This window comes from Diorhabda sublineata, chromosome 3 (genome assembly GCF_026230105.1).
Source record: "Diorhabda sublineata isolate icDioSubl1.1 chromosome 3, icDioSubl1.1, whole genome shotgun sequence".
Lineage (NCBI taxonomy): Eukaryota > Metazoa > Arthropoda > Insecta > Coleoptera > Chrysomelidae > Diorhabda > Diorhabda sublineata.
The window spans coordinates 27,178,253-27,196,289 of NC_079476.1; the positions used below are offsets into that span (position 1 = coordinate 27,178,253).

At 30.8% G+C, this 18,037-nt stretch overlaps 1 protein-coding gene across 2 annotated transcripts in view; it reads left to right on the forward strand.

Moving 5' to 3' along the window:
* LOC130441592 (epidermal growth factor receptor) overlaps positions 1-18,037 on the forward strand; it is a 93,288-nt gene that overhangs the window by 59,782 nt on the left and 15,469 nt on the right. Inside the window, exon 2 of one of the 2 annotated variants that reach the window (XM_056775333.1) lies at positions 16,634-16,935. The exons of the other annotated variant lie outside the window; for it this stretch is intronic. Coding sequence (XP_056631311.1) covers positions 16,722-16,935 — 214 coding nt within the window. The 5' untranslated portion in view covers positions 16,634-16,721. The remainder of the gene's footprint in view (positions 1-16,633; positions 16,936-18,037) is intronic. 2 annotated transcript variants of the gene reach the window in all.

The following is an 18,037-nucleotide window of genomic DNA, read 5'->3' on the forward strand; positions in this document are numbered from 1 at the left end:
CAAAATCTAAAAATAAAAAAAGATCACAGCAAAGAAAAGTTTTAAGTGTAAACTCATGAATCTGAATGTTATGAAAGCTTTTTTAAAATCGATAATTGATGGAAACAATCTTGTCATCTGAAATGATATATTTGCGTCCTTGACCACTTTCATCGTACGTATCATTACGGCCATCTTTAAACTTTAACACCATCACTCATGAAGTTTTCCCCATACACACCACTCATTCTCCGATTTCTGCAGCACTATAGACTTCAGTCTGAATAAAACGAAATCACACTTCGCAATTCACACTTGGCGGGAGCATCAATAATGGCGAATGTTTACGTGGCTGTAGCACAACGCCGACTGACGCCTGAGGTTGAAAAAAAACGGCCCTCGTGTATTGACAATGCTCAGTACCTCATATTTCACAATAATTAGTTAGGTTATAATTTTGGAGACAGGTACATTGTTTGTGTTCTAAATTACTGATTTCTCCTTGTTAACCGATAAACTAAAAGTTATTTAATACTCATTTGAGCATAAACACCATGTTTGTGGTTCACAACACGAATTTTAAATAATTTAGTATTTGAAAATTGTTTCAGTCACGTTTCAAAGTACAGTGCGGGTGGCCAAGAAAATTTCCAACAGAATCAATCGCGAATAAATTGGTTCTAATATACCAGTCAAAAATTCAATTTTGCATTGTTTTTGAAACGAAAAAATACATTTGAAACGATCAAAATATCTAGAAGAGCTGGTTACATAAGAAAATATGTATAAAGTAGCGGTTGGATCGAATACGAACTGATAGTGACTATTGCCGCATGATTTTGGACCGACACCAATCATAAAAATAATTGTCAAATTCAATTAACTAAACTTTGAATTAACCCTGTATCTGCCTTATACTATAAGGGAAAAAATGTAAATCGAATGAGACTATTTTGAGACTAAAGATAAATCGACATGAAAAATTTGGAAAAGCGTAAGACTAAAGGCAAACAACTACAAAACAATCATTAGTGAAATCGTATAAATTCTAAGATCATCGTTTATATTATCATTATCATCTGTAGTAATAAGCTTTACCTACATGTGTGTGGTCAGTATAATAAAAAAAAGTACAAATACGTCATATACTAGCAAGAATTGTTTCACTTTTTCGAGATGTCAAATTTACTTGAGATATGACCCATTGAAAAACGATATTTCTTACCATAATGTATCATTCATTTCTGCAATGGAAATCAACGTTTATTATTTAGATGGCCGTAAACCAAGTCTAAGAAAGAGAAAAATAAACCAGTTATGTCAATAGGTAACAAGTCGTTATTCAATCTGAATAATAGTTAATGAAAACTGTTATTAATTTTAAACTTTTTCGTTTAATACTTGAAACTGTCTTTGATAGCAGTACTAATAAAAAAATACCATTAGGTAATGTAAGAATGATTTTCCAGTTGCTTAAAATCAGTAAATGGTTGGCTCTGGGCTATTTAAATACAATGCTAGATTTCGGTACCAAAATTGAAAGAAAAAAGTGAATTCTCAAATAATTGCGGTCAACAAATATATTAAATTCGTTTGACGAGACCAAAATAACAACTGGGTCCAGTTAACCTCCCTGGGGTAGACAGGGTCCGCGTGGACCCCCAGACGCTTTAAAATCTCATTAAACAAGAGGCATAAGAATATTAGAAGGGTTTGAGTGGGGCATGGTACAATAAAGATTGGGAAACACTACATTAGTTTGCGCATTTTCTGGATTATATTTAGGTCCTTTGAACAAGCTGACATCTCAGTTTTTCGTTTCCAGCACTACTGTGAACTGTTACATTAAATAAAAATAAAACTTCAATTGCCCTTCAGTGACTATTTATTCTGATTTAAAATCCTAAACCAAATGAAAGATTTGAGAATAGATCTGGTAATCTGTAGTTCGGCTATTTGTTCTAATTAACCATTTGACCTACTATAGTTTCATCTGATATTTCGTCACGAAGATATTTACCTGGTTTGAAGAACTGAGAAACTCTTAGCTGTTTTCTGCTACACAACCTCGAAGCAAGGAATATTTTTCACAGAAACACCTCAATCTAAATACTTTATCTGCCATTTGTTATAAAAACTATTTTTTAGATTACCTCTATAGTTTGATATGTAGAATTTTTGGTCGGATTTAGGTCTCCAGGCAAATAGTCGACGATTATGTTAATGAGAAACGTTTTAGTTAATGATAAGGTTCACAATTTTGAATTCTATGGGAATTTTTCAAATATAAATCCCCTACAGCTAATTCTTATTCAAGAGAACTTCTAAGAAATATAAGAAAACTTTTCGAAACATCACTACAGTGTATATCGAACAAACGTAGTTTTTCATAATTTTATAAAAAAATCCTGGCGGAAATAAAACTTTTGGTTAAGGAAATAAAAAACTGTGTTATTGTTTAGTAATATTGTTATTATTCAAAGAAGATTTTTTTCACCGGAAAATGAGTTGGTTTTATGTAAGCGCAAATACTACCAAAATTAAAATATAACGTAAAAATTATGCAAATAGAAATCTAACAGAACACAAACCCATAAAATTGTTTGTGACGTAATACAACAAGTAGGCGATGCATGGTAATTTCTCTTTTGGTTCATAAAAAGAGTTGCAGCTCCTACAGTCCCCTACAACCCACATTTCTTTGTAATATTGTGAGTATAGAACCGTATAATCCATTCTAAACAATATTATTCCGAAGTATTTCTACTTACAATCCGTTAGAATGGTAAATTAAGATTTTATTCAAGTTCTACTCTTGTTTCAAACTGGTCTTATAGTTGGACGGAATAGTGTTAGAAAAAGATCAGTTGGTATATGATAGTTAATAAAAATCATTCTACATCTAAAAATGGATTTTATTGTTGTTTGTCGTTATTTGAATATTATTTATTTTGTTCTAAAGCTATGCACAGATATTTTTATTTCCAATGTAAACTTTTCTTGAAATTCATTTTAATTTCTATTTTCACGTTATTTCTGAATATATAATATCAAATTACAAAATATGTCTTATGTAGTTTAATTCTAAAATATACTAAACAATTAAAAAAAATTGTTTATTTGAACTTATTTTAGTCCTTGACCTCGGTATACGTATTAAAATTTTTAACCAAACGACATTATTTATCAAACATGGCTTGACATATCCACGTGCCCAACTTCTTATATTTAAACAGAGACGGAAACAACGTTTCAACAATTAAGACAAAGACGGAAACTAGTTTTTTTCGTGATATGGTTGATTATCGTCCAGTGAGAATAGAAAAGAAAAAGATACACGATGTGTATGTAAATGTTTTCAACACGAAAAAAAAATGTCACAGGTGTGGACGTTCGGAAGTGGGTTGACGATTTTACTATCTACCTTCAAAATGAATACCTTTAATTTTGATTTTCGATAAATAAGACTTTTCAGTAATATCTTTTCCTTCATTTTTTTTTCTAATACCATATATACTTGATAAATTAATAAGAAATCATATATTCAAAAAAAAATTATTTTGATGTGATTTTCCATATAATTTTCCGTATAATCCTAATATTTATTAATTATTGCAAAGGGGCAACTATTTTTAACAAGATTAAATTTTATATCCTTTTTTTGTACATCGTATAGTCCGCCCTAATAGACATAAAACATGGTCCAATTAACACCTGATCCGATCATAATTTATCGAACTATTTACGTCCAATTATCCCATGTAAATGTGTTATGGAATTGTCGGAGCTACCGGTATTGGTAAGGGTATATAAAAACCGGCTCCTCCCCATTACCAATTTGTGAAACCACAAAATGAGTTACGGAAGCACCCGTCAAGATCTTGCGAGAAAAGGTAAAGCCCACAAAGAAGACAGAATTGAAAACAATTTATGGCGAAATATTAGAAAATTATACTAATTCTCCAAAATTACGAAACAAGGCTTGAAAATAATTTTTTCGACGTATCTCTTGCAGATAATATCTCTGTATCCAAATATTGTAGATCTTTCTTTATATTTCTGGGATTTCAAAATTAGAAAACAGGATCAATACACACTGGTCCAGTCAATCGATACCCAAACTCTTATGATTTTTTGAAATGGTGAAAACAATGCTAGAAGGTATTCAAAGGTTAACAATTAACACGAAAAATAACAACCACAACTCGAAGTCATCCACTATTAGAGCCACATTACCCCGAAAAGAGGGTGGAAGAGGCTTAATTAAGTGTGCAACATCATTCACTAGAACGTAGACAACAAGTTCTATACGACGTACTACAAGTACCAGCCACAGAAGGTGGTTGAAAATGATCATTTGAGACTTTACTACGATAGGTCTAAGATCACCGATAGACAAGGAATAATAGACGTGGCCTCATGGTGGTTGATAGAAGATTTAATTCAGTCCTTCTTGTCGAAAACACCCTAATAATAATTATAAGGGATTGTTTTTATAGTTATAGATATTATTAATGTTTTTAATAACTTTTCTCGGTAATATAATTATGTAAAATAATCATAAGTAAGAAATGCTGATACTGGTACTGCCTAATCGTTTAGAAACGTAAGAATTTAAATTATTCAAATTATCGTGGTACGAAATAACTGTAAATATATATATCTTTCGGTTGTCTTCAGTTCATCAACTCACTTTATCTTCTCTTCGATATCACTTTACGTTTAGAATCTGCAGCCTCTCTCTCGTATCGTGTACTATTGAGTTTGTCTCGCCTTTTCTAAGAAACAAAGATAAAAGATTCGAAGAACTAGTCATACAAGTCTATGGCGTATGTCTTACATTCCTAAGGAGTTATTTTATTGCAAAATAGACCAGGAAATCGAGTTATTTAAAACGGAAAGTATTATCGTTTAATTTAAACCCGATCGAATGGAAATATATCTAAAATAGATGTTTATAATAAGGGAGATCGAAAATTTAAAGAAAAAATAATCTGTTTTTGAAGATACGAGGGTGTATTGATATCTAGTTAGCCTATACCAGTTCCATGTATAAACAAAATATTGCGTTACCATAGCAACGAACAATAAATTATTAGAAGGGTCAGTGTTAAGTTTGACGTCAAAAAAGTAAACCAGAATTACGCAATAAATTAGAAGAAAACAGGTGTCCACCGAAATTGTGAAAATCGACTTGGTGATGATTGATCGGGAAGGCAAGTTTCTGTGTCAGTCCCCGAAAATTTCGATGCAGTTCATGACATGATTTTATCAGACCGTCGAATTGGGCTAAAACGGATATCTGAAGCATTAAATATTTCATACGAACGCTTACATCATATAATTCACGTCAATTTGGACATGAAAAAAAATGCTGCAAAATGGATTTCCAAATGTTTGAATGTTGACCAAAAGCGTGAAAGGGTAGAAGCATCGCGTTGGATCTGTGCTCGATTTGAAACCGCTGTAGATTTCTTAATCCGAATTGTTACTATGGATGAGACATTTCTACGATCCAGAAACAAATCAACGATCGATGGAATGGCGACGCTCTGGTTCTCCAAGACCTAAGAAGTTTCGTGTCCAAAAATCAGCTGGAAAAGTTCTGCTTCAGTTATTTGGGATTGCCATGGAGTAATCATCATTGATTTTTTGGATAACTGGGGATTACTATTCGACATTACCACGAAAAAAAATTAAAAAGAAAAGACGCGGAAAGCTATCCAAAGGAGTTTTGTTTTTGCAGGACAACGCCCCTGCAGACAAATCTGCAATTACTAGAACACCCCCTTTATTCACTAGGTTTAGCTCCGTCCGACTATCATCTCTTTCCTCAACTGAAAAAAATGATTAGAAGGTCGTAAATTTTCTTCCAACGAGGAGGTAATAAAAGCTGTAAGGTCTGGTTTGCAGAGCAAGAAAAAACATTTTTTTTGAAAGTTCTAGAGACATTGCAGGTTCGCTGTGTCCAATTAAGAGGAGAATATGTTGAGTAATAAAATATTTTGACACGGTTCTATAGTAGGCTAAGAATTTTTCAATATATCCTCGTAATAACAATTTTGGTGTGATATTACTTAATAATAGCGCATGCTTGCGAAATGTTTCAAACCTTTGTTCCAAAATGTCGTTTTTGTGAAACACTAAATAAATGTTTATGTTTCACGAGATTCAAAATGGCGCTTTAAACATAAAGATCTCAATAAATGATTCATTTTGATATAGGAATACGAACCCTTACATAGCTATTAGTGTTCAAATTTAAAAAAAAATTAAAGGCGTTCTTGATTTATGGCAAATTTTTGATTTTGATTTATATCATTTATATCAGCAACTAGGCCCCGTAAAGGTTCGTTTTCCTATATCAAAATGAATCATTTATTGAGATCTCTCTGTGGTAGAACGTTGTCGAACGTATGTGTCAGCTTCAAATGTCATTTAATCCGAACGTATACTGGAGTTCTGGATAAATTTGAACAAGACGAAAATTAATCGATAAATATTATGTATCGACCTAGTGATGTCCCCATACACCCGCAAACGACAAACCGTGAATAAAAACTTGGAGCTGTACTATCACAGAGATTGGTCTGTCTACAGTCGCCCTAAAAACAAAATATGAAATGAATAGAAAAGTTTTTGAGTTGTAGAACTGGTCTATAGTAAGTTATTATCTTGTATCCAACTAGTATATAACGAAAACCTAGCATTTTATATTATCATGAGTCATTCTATCTCATAGGCGAAAACATTTTGCAACGGTATTGTCAAGTTGTATTGGAATTTTAATATATATTATGAATTCTCTAATAAAACTTCAGTCTTACCTACCTAGGTACATTGAATAAAAGTTTACTGAAAGCCGAAAATTGATTGTTTATGAGAAATTGGGCTCTAATAAACTTGACGTCTAAATCTAAATATTTTTTGATGTGTGTACTGCTTTTGTGATATTCCTGTATTTTTGTTTATAATCCGGTAAAATAACGGAGAGAAAACAAGCAAAGCCTGATAACCACTCTAACGTCATACGTCAAAATCACGTGACAAACGCAAACGCTTGTAATTGGCTCTTGTATATTGCTACGAACGTCCGAGGGGAAAAAATAAAATTCGTTTATGTTGAAAATCATTAACGGCAGACCGTTCCGCAAACGGCAACTATGGATGGTTTTTTTACATTTCAATATTTTTCTTCATTAATATTATTTTTAATTCTACGCGCTTAGCTCCTTTAATGTTTTTATATCGACGCCATATCTAAAAAACCAAACCGTTCATAATAAATAATTCATGTTAATGTTGGAATAAAAATTTTAATTTCTAATAAAGAGGAGGCACCAATTTTAAATAGTGTCATAGTTCAATGTGCATAAATTTATGTATAAATTCGAAATGTTTAATATTAATGTATCGAGACACTGTAAAAAATATATTAAGTACCATTGATATTAATTTAAAATATAGATGGAGCGATTTTGAAGAAAAGTGTTATTTAGTTTATTTTTTTTAACTATACAAAATTAACAACAATGTTTTATGATTAAATGTATGTTGATTTGATATTTCATGGTTTGTTAATGTTTTACATTGTTTTGATGACTTATTATTCTCTTTCACGAATAGTGAGTTGTCTCTCCTATGTAACCAATACCATAATTATTACAAGGAACGTTCTTCTATATTGATGACAAAATGGAAAGGGGTTATGTTGAGGATCAGTTTTCTTCATTAACTTGTTTTTGAATAAGTTTTTTGTCAACGCAGTTTTCACTTTCTCATTTGCTGTTCGTTTAACTTTAAGATCTAATGATTGGATATATAAATATTCACAAAAAGATTGAACTGCTTATTATATAATTCCCAACCGTCTTTTCTAAATCTTTTCACGATTTCTCAGAAGCTTCATTGTATAAAATGGTTTCAACCTTCAAAAACCAATAATAAATTCAATTATTTAAATAAAAATTGAAGCGTAAAGATTTTTTTGAAAAAATATATGCATATAATATATATTCTCACAGGTAAAACTATCATCAAGGTTATTACCTAACAATTTCCGACCTATTTCAACTATATAACTAATAATAATTATTATATTTCTATTTCTGAAGAACATAATTATTTAATAACTATGAAATAGCCTTGTATGTGTTGATTCTTTGCAACTACTTTTATGGATACGCGACATTCGAAATAATTACAGAATGTGACATAAGATCTGCATCCCAAATCGAGATCGGTCTTGGGGTTATTGTTAAAAAAATAACAGTCGGGGTCTAATGTATTTAATTGCTCCGTTTGGAATCGTTCCCCGAATTTTATGAAGCTCACTATGGGGTCATCAACGATAAATTCCACTTGTCTAGACGTCAAACCTTTTGTTTTCATAAAAATCCCTAGTTGAGTGCAGGTTGATTCCGCGTTTCTTGGATCTCGGGTTTTTTATCTCGTAATCAATATTCTAAAATAAAAAGTAGTAGCTATATAGATTATAATAAAAATTATTATATAGAGCGACCTGTTTGGATGAAAACGAATCTACAATAGAAATTTTGTAATTCAATTACATCTTTCTCAAAAAACCAGGTATTCTCTCGGTAAATCTATACCTACCGCTTTAGAAAACAATTCCAATCTCTTTGTACTTATTTTGGAATACTTTCTTACCCGCTGGGTACATAAAAGGCTCCTATTCATCTTAAATAACAACCGTAAAGGGAACAATACATGAAAAGTTTCTGAAGAGGGCGGTAAAGCCCGAAATAGTTTTTAATTGCAGGTTAAAGACGTTGAAATGGTATATTAACTTAAAGATAATGAGAATGTGTTAAGATCGATGTGAAATTGATTAATTATCGATTTCTTCTCAGTCCAAAAAATATTAGATCTTTGATTCACTTTCTGTCACGATCTCATGTCAAATTAGACGTATTTACATCAGTGTTGAAATATCTGAAAACTTATGTAGTAACCCTCGTATTCACTAAATGTCAAGTTCTTCATCAAGAAATCTTGTGATCTATTCGTATTCAAAAAACCATCTGCTACTTGAAACTTATTTCTTTTGTGTTGAAAATTTGAAAATAATCATCTTTTCAATACACAAGTCACATCTAAAAACTGAAGGTAAATTTTCTATAGGTCAAAAAAGAGAGAGACCCTCTCACCTGGTGGTGACTCCGATGATTTACGCCCCGTAGACGGATTATGAATTCGAGTGGAAAACTTTTGAAATTCTTCGAAAGATAAATTTATTTTCAGTCCTATCAAGATTCAATGCCACCAAAATATCTACTAGAATTTACGATAAAGGAATGTTTACTCTTTATATAATTTAATGAATAAAATTGATTACTATCTAAAGACAAAACATATAATATACCGAATGTTAAGAAAAAATTCAATTTACATCGTTAATCCTTCTATTTTCATTATTTTCCATCGTTTTGTAGAGTTTATAGAGGTATATCTTATTATTTTGGGTTGGTGACAGTTTTTTACATATTATATATTTTCCATTTTGCTCAATGACCTTTTGCCATCTTTCTTTCAGCTACATGATTCCGCGCTAATAAAATGTCTGGTCCTCATCAGCAAAAACCTGAATAAGGTACGAGCGAAGGTCATCATCATTTGTGAGTTTGAACATTCAAAGAATTCTGCAAACTTAGGAATACATGGAAATAATATGGTGTCAAATCAGGGTTATATGGGGGATTTGACATCACTTCCCAGCCAAGCTCCAATAGTTTCCCACGAGTTGTCAAAGATGTGTGAGGTGGAACACTGAACCTTTCATCCAGTTTCATCAATTGTTGACAGTAAACATCAGAATTGATCGTTTGGTTCCTTGGAAGCAGTTCAAAAAAAACAAACACCTTTGAAAATCCCACCAAACTGACAGGATGAGATTTTTTTGATTTTTCAGCTTTCGATGTGGTTTGTGGTGGTCCATGATCGTTTTAGAACTATGTTACTGTACATGACCTATCTTTCCTCACCAGTGATGATTCTTTTCAAGAAAGGATCCGTTTAATTTCGTTTAAGTTATATATGGCAAATGTTGAGGCTTTGTTTTAGATGAATTTTTTTCAATTCGTGAGGAGGTACCCAAATATCAAGCTTCTTAAGTACATCTTTGAGGAAAAAATCTCTATAGCGGAATTTCTTAGACCAATTCTTCGTGAACCACGACAGTTTTCTTTCCTTTTAAAATAAATATGCTTAAAATGTTCGTTTCTGCACTCCATTTAAAATTTACCCATCAGTCATGTAAGGAAAAACAAATAATTTAGGAGATCTGAAAAAATCTCTCAAATTAGATAAAATATGACTTGTATGGTATAATTTATATATTCAAGGTACAAATAGTACGAATTCATTTAAATCAGACCGGCCTATAAATTCGATATTTATTCTAGATATTATTACTGACTTTACAATAGACTATAAAATTCGAGTTTTGAATAGGTGGAAGTTAATTTACTGAAATCGTAAATAAACGACTAATCATGTAGCTGTCGGTTACAAAATACGATTCTCAATTGTATACACTCTACGTGCTCATAAATTATGAGATCAAAAACGAATTTATTAATTCGACAACAATTTCAACCGGTTTTTACACTCAAAAAACTGAACGTAATGCAATTCAACCCTCATATTTGAATTTAGCAACCAAATAATTATTGTTCAGAAGTATTTTTATCAATGGGTTGGAATTTATTTAAATAAGACGCGACTACGACCTGGTTAGGTTATAAAAATAATGTATACAAATCAGTTAAAAAAAATAGTAGACTCATTCGTGAATAGTACTTTGAGCCAATGTTAAACATTTCATTTCTAACGGTTTTCGTCAAGCTTGCAGTCTTCAAAATCTATTGCATACAAAAGTATTAATTATACATTAATTATTAATTTAACATACTTTTATTTGAATTTTGTGTTAACTTCTTTTTTAAAGAAACTCCTTTATGATCTGTAATAATTTATAAGCTTAGTCTTTGGGACTATAGATTTACAAATAGTAGATTAATCAATTACACGTGTTTATTTATCTAAATTTGCTATGAAATATCTGTCTGCTGAATGCTGAATATTATGGATCCTTAATGGATGATTACGTATGTCCTTGTGCAACAAATTCGGGGACATAAAGTTGATAGTTTACAATATGATCTTTTGGTTCATTCCAATTATATATTATAAGAATAGTTCCATATTTGATTGTTTCAATAACTTCTTTCGATTCGTTACAGTTTGTTCTGCTAAAACGACGTTTTCCTACAACTTTATTTAAGATTTCTATTGTGTCTATTATTATTTTTTTTCGCCGATCAATAACTAACTACTGTAGAATTAATACATCTGCATGGAATAGATTTTGAAGACTGCAAGCTTGACGAAAACCGTTAGAACTGGAATGTTTAGCATTGGCTCAATGTACTATTCACGAATGAGTCTAAATTTTTTTAAACTGACTTGTATATATTATTTTTATAACCTAACCAGGTCGTAGTCGCGTCTTCTTTAAATAAATTCGAACCTATGGATAAAAATAGTCCTGAACAATAATTATTTGGTTGTTAAATTCAAATATGAGGGTTGCACTGTATTACGTTCAGTTTTTTGAGTGTAAAAACCGGTTGAAATTGTTCTCGAATTAATAAATTCGTTTTTGATCTCATAATTTATGAGCTCAATTGAGAATCGTATTTTGTAACCGATTTTTCTACTTTAAATAGATTGAATAACGTATAGAAAACCTTTCAGTTACTTGAGAAAGTAACTCAGAAACGAGAGGTCGTATCAGAAAAATTTCACGTGCCGAAATTTGTTTTACTGCATTTCTAATTTTTTAGATGTCATTTCTGTAACGGTTGAAGTTACTTATTATCTTTTCTTCGTTATATTCGATCTCCCTATAACGGAAATTATGAATTCTGTATTAAATCACATTTCGGATTGCTCCGACCTTGATGGTAGAGTCCGACCAAATAAGGTAAAACGAGTCGTAGTAATGCTTATAACGACATAGTAGTTCTAACATCTACAAATTAGTAAACATGATCGACCGTTTTTTTTTTCGATTAATATGGATGGAACGAAACAATAACATGAAGAACGTTTCTCGGTACGATGGCGCCGTACTTTACATATCTTAGTGTACGTTGGAGATATATGTTGTATCTACAAGAAAAAAAAATGTTTGGTTAGGTTACGATTTGTATTCTTCTTCTTCTTCTTCCTATATTGCACTATAATAACGAACATTTAATAATCTTGTTGTTGCTGGGTTTTGAAAAAGATCCAGTTTTAAGTGGTTCCATTATTATTTAACCAATAATCGTGTCACGAATAAAACGAATCGATCCCGAATCCGATCGGTCGTTAAAGATTGTTTCTACCAAATGTCACTTGTTAATTTAAACCATTACTAAAAAGATAAAATCTGTCCATTAAATAAAGTGGATTTTGACATTTTGATAAAAATTAACTTTTTCAATGACAAAGATTTGTATGCTAAATTTTGAGTGTTGAATTCTACAAATATTCCAATGTTTTTATTGCTAATAACAACGACCGTTAAATTCTTCTTTTTCGAAATGATGTTGTAGACGTCCATTTTCCATGGAGTATTCCAATTTACTGGTTATTATAAATTCTCCACCGTACGTGTAAACATGTCAAACTATCTGGAACGATGCTCGAGAGAATTGCAACTTCATAGGCGTTCTTTAAAGCATCTCATTGTTTTTGTTAAGACAACTAATACCTTGAAAATATGTTTAAATGCACTCGACTGCAATGAAAGTCGAAAGTTATGGTGTAATTACCGCAACAATTGTCGTTATATTCGTTATTATTGTGGTTTTGTTTATATATGGATTTATTTTCTTCACCATTCATTTATTAGCTATATATCTATTTTTTTGGCAGTCAATATTTTCACAATACTTTGATTTATCTTAATTAAATCAAGTTCTATCTTATATGAATAACATTTTTCTTCTTAAATAGTGTTACTGAATACAGAAAAATTCAATTCAAAAACAGCATTCGGTGTTTTCTCTTCACTGGTAGTTTCTTCGGTAAATATATTGGTAAAACTATAAGTATCTCATCAAAAGTGGAAGTGAAATTTCACTTTTTTTCGATTCTAATAAAGGCGATTATTATCGTTGCTGCTAGTTGTTTAAAATAATATTTTTTTCGTATATATTATTTTAGATATTATATTGTAAATAGACAAAAAATATCAAAAACATTTTTTTAAGAATATATTATGTATACTAATAGGTTTGAGTTTATTATATACCTGTATATAATAAAAGTCCGGGTTTGCGGCCAGGTTGGACAATAAAATAAATTTCTAAAAGACCTCTTGACTTTATGATCTCCACTTTATAATAATTCCACACTGACAAAGACCTTTAACGTGATATCAAAACATTTTTTGCCGCATCGTTCGAATCATGATCTCTACTTGAATATCTTGAAGAATAAAGCACGAGTTCTTAGATGTATAAGTGGTTAACAGATAGCGACGTTGCCACTTTGAATAGTTTACAAGTAAATTCCCTGATATAGTTTTATTTAGAGAAAAAATCTAAATTATTATATTATACCATCTATAACATTCGATAGAAAGCGGTATGAAGATATTTTCTCGCAGATTAATCTATAGATAGATATGAATATTTAGAAGTTTTTCTCAAAAACAGTTGACGGTACCCCCAATTTTATGACATTACCCCAGTGATTTGTAATGTCTTTGACTTGGATTTTGCAAGTATATCTAAGTGTTTTTTGATGTAAAACATACCTGAAATAGTTCTAGGAATCGTATTGTAAGAACTACACTCTATTCCTTGAGTGGAATTAAATATTGGGGTTCAAAAAGTGTAATTTACTACTAGATACATTTTCGTAGAGAACTTTCATCAAAAGGATCTTCGTTATCAACTTTTGATATGAGATTTTCGTAGACGAGTTTTTTTATGTGTAAGACAAATGAGTAGGGATCAATTTGTGTTTCTAAAAAACGAAAAATTAAATCTTCTCTGATTCTATGCGAGGTATAGTTTCGTTTACTACACAATATGCTTCAGAATATTGTCAAATTTAAATAAATTGATATCCGTAGCAATTAATTACGTAAACAGATACGATTGTATCTTATTTCGATCATTTTTTAACTAATTATTGTATTTTATAGTTGCGCGCAAGAAAATTTGCAAAAGTGAGTCCTAGAAATGGACAAATAACTTTTGAATAATCATTATCATCAAGACAAAACAAAATACCATCAGCAACATTTAAGTTTTTCCAAAACGAGCAACATTGTTTTTTCTAAGAATTTTTGGTATAGGTCCATAATAATTAAAAAATTCTAAATGGTTGGAAAATGACCGTGTTCTTCAACTACTTTAACCACACGCCTATTTATATCTAAGCGCTGCACGTACTTGTTAACTGTACAGCACTTAGACTGTAGCAGTTGCTGATTTTTGGTAGCACAAAACGGTATTTTAGTATAAGGCTAAAAGACATACGCCACTATGAATAATCTTTTATTTAGCAACTACTTTAGGTCGTAAAGCTACAGTAGCTGGTGCCTTATTGACTTCTGTCGATATAAATTGAGACACTTTCAGGATAAAAAGTTATAATAAAATATGACTACACTACAAAAAATGTTAAACACAAAACTTGTCCTGCGCCCAAATACAGTAAATAACACTTGAAACGTAAATTGAATAAAAGAACTATGTTAATTCATCAAGAGAAATTAATTTGACTTTTCATTTTTAAATACACTGACAACTCCCTCTCATTTTTTTTTGAGATCAGGTAGTCGTAAATTTATTAATCATTTTTGAAAGATCATCGATTCTAAAATCGAATGATTATTCATTGGTTTGAGAATATAATTCTCGAACACTAAATTTTCAACAAAAAAGTCTTTTAATTTAAGAACATTCTCGTTAATGGCAACGTCGCAAAAACGAACGTTCCTTCTAACACGCGCTGAAAAGGGAAAGAAGTGGGATGGATGATATTAATCATTGAAAGACATCAACTAGAGGCTACAGAAGAAACCCGCGAAAATATATGAAATAAGCATCAAATGAAAATAGATTCGAATTGTGAAGTATTTCCATTGGACTATTTGGTAACATACATTGTGTTTCTAAATTCGTGCGACAAAAATTCGGGTCATTCCTACAACAAGTTTCAATTTATTAATAAAATTATGAATTATGGTGTTTATTTTTTTTCTACAACAATAAATAATATTTTTAAAGAAAACAAAGATTTTGAGTTATGATTTTATTTCACAAAACATATTCTTAGAAAAAATTTCGATATAAAATGAACTAAGAGCTGCCAATTTCGCCCCTGTATAATATAACTAAAATAATAAAAAAATGCCCTTGATTAATCCGTTGCGAATGCCAGGAAATTACAGTATTTCAAGTTTTTAACTTTTAGAAATAAAATAAAATCTCAATTTTACGCACCACCTTTTAAGAGTGATATATGGGAAAGGGTTGATCTGCTCATATAAATGATATTTGATATACCAAAAATTTTTGTTAATATTATATTTTTTTCCTGAAAATTTGTATTTATATTTTCGAAAATCCATCCCCCGTATAATTCTTCATTAGTAATTGCACTACCTATTAATTAAATACAAAACACAGATGAATTATAGTTAACGTCATCAATTTCTTAACCCCAAACCGCATCAAATTAAACATGCCCATAATCGCCTCCATCTCTTGTACCACACTTGCCTAACACGACCAATATGCATGTTAAAGTTTCTAGCTCATCTCATCAACCATCTCACGATTTGCCGCTTCGTCGAAATGAACATTTTATTACCCACCTGTACCAGTACCGGCCAGGTAAACTAAGATGTTTAGCGGCGGTGCCAAAACTTATCAAATTTATCAGATTATCGTATAGAAGATTTTTTTGAATAATGAGTAATGCTGAAGTCTACAATCAATCGATTAAAATTGGACGAAAAAGTGGTCGAATATACCTAGTGATTGATTATTTATACTGAAAACAAAGTTTACTGCTACTAATATTTTATTAACCCAGTTATCCTTCAGGAGCTGAAGATAAACAGTGTTAACGGTTGTGAATATCATCAAAGGTTCCATAAATCCCAACTTAGTGAATAAGGATTTAAAAAAAAAGAATCAATATCCAGAATACGTATGGAATACAGATTTTTCTACATCATCTTTTTATCCTCATAGCTTTGTTTGTTAAACTTCTTTGCTTTGGTTAGGATCTTCTATTTTAACTGTTTATTGTTATAAATATTATTATAAGTGAGCTTTAAATTGTTTTTTTGTTCATCATACTTCTAATTTATCAATTTTCCATAATTTTTTCGACTACGTTATACATTTAGATAGATATTTTTATTTCTTCTTGGAAATCATTTCAGAGTTTTCCATTCATTTCTATTTTCTACGGTCTTTTTTCAACGACACATTCTATTTTATATCTATCTAAATAATAATGAAACTCTTTCCAGCGATATTATTAAGTTTGGCAACAGCGCGGCGGTACTGGTACCGCTCAGGTAAACCAAGAAACTAAGTTAAGGTTTGTTTTACAGAACGATGGAAGAAACTGCACCTACATCAATCAGTACGACGGACGATGCTTTCCGGACAACATCGCGCGTCATGTGACCATACGTCGAGATGTCCTCTATCAAAATGTATCCCCCCGATCGAAATATGGGGATATTCAAATTGTGTTTTACCCTTTTCGTAATAGTGGTTGTGATTAACGGTATTGAATGTGGTAAGCACAGGAATAAAGGACAGGCAAATACTTCGCATGCTATACAACAACATATGCTTTCCAGGGGACCAGTAGCCGAAAAGGAAACTAATACTTTGAATAAAGAAAAGAGTAAGTTGAGATAATTGAGAATTTTTGTTGTTTCAGATGGAAAGTCGGTAGGTAAAATGATAATTATTTTAATCGTATCAAAAAAGAGATCAAAATAAAGCAAGATTCAAAGTAATATATCTGTTAATTCGATTTTCTTGGTTACTTGGAAAGTATTTCACTCTAATTAATGATATTTTTTAATAATTCATAGAAAATATCGTTTTTGTTAGATTTATCTTTTTTCTAGTATAAATTTTTTAATATCCTATGATGCTAAATTATAAATTTTCGGGGTATTTACAAAAAAAATAACCTTCCTAATGGATATAAATTTATTGTAATCACGTTTCGTGGAAAATATTTATATAAAAACTGAAAACGATGTCATAAGTAACTTTAGAACTATATGTAATCTAGTCTAATTTAATTATTTATGTTTTGCAAAATATGCAAATATGTGTTATCTGGAAACTTTTTGCTGGGCTGTTGACAAAAATGTCATGATCATGATCTTAGAGCGTTACTTCGTGGTCGATTCTCGACTTTTACGGTTGAAATTTATTTTAGAAAAAAAAACAAAGATCTAAATTGTTTACATAATTACAATTTAATAATAAATTCACTATAACATAACAGCTATTTAATAATATAGTTCTATTTTGGTTTTCTATTTCTAACCAAACATTTTTGGTGATTTTTAGATATTATTTATACTTTTATAAATTTTTTTTATAACATTTTCCATTATGTGAGAAGTAGATAAAAAATATATCGACAAAACGCAATATTAAGTTCATTTTAAGTCGTTTTTGGAATACATTTCAAATAATTATTTTTAAATATTAATCCCTCGCAAAACTGGAAGCAAATATGACGAGGCAAAGTAAACAGTTGGGAGCGCTGAACGCGATAATAAGATCCCAAAAAATCTCCAAAAAAACAAAGCTGCATCTCTACAAAACAAAGAAAGATATATAGGGAAGAAAAATACTAAGATACTAGACGATAAACAAGGAGACAGAACTAAGCAAAATAATAAGATCCAAAGTAGTAGAGAATGCCAGATTTTAGAGCAACAAAAATATAAACATAGAACATGGAGGAACAAGGAAAAGATGGT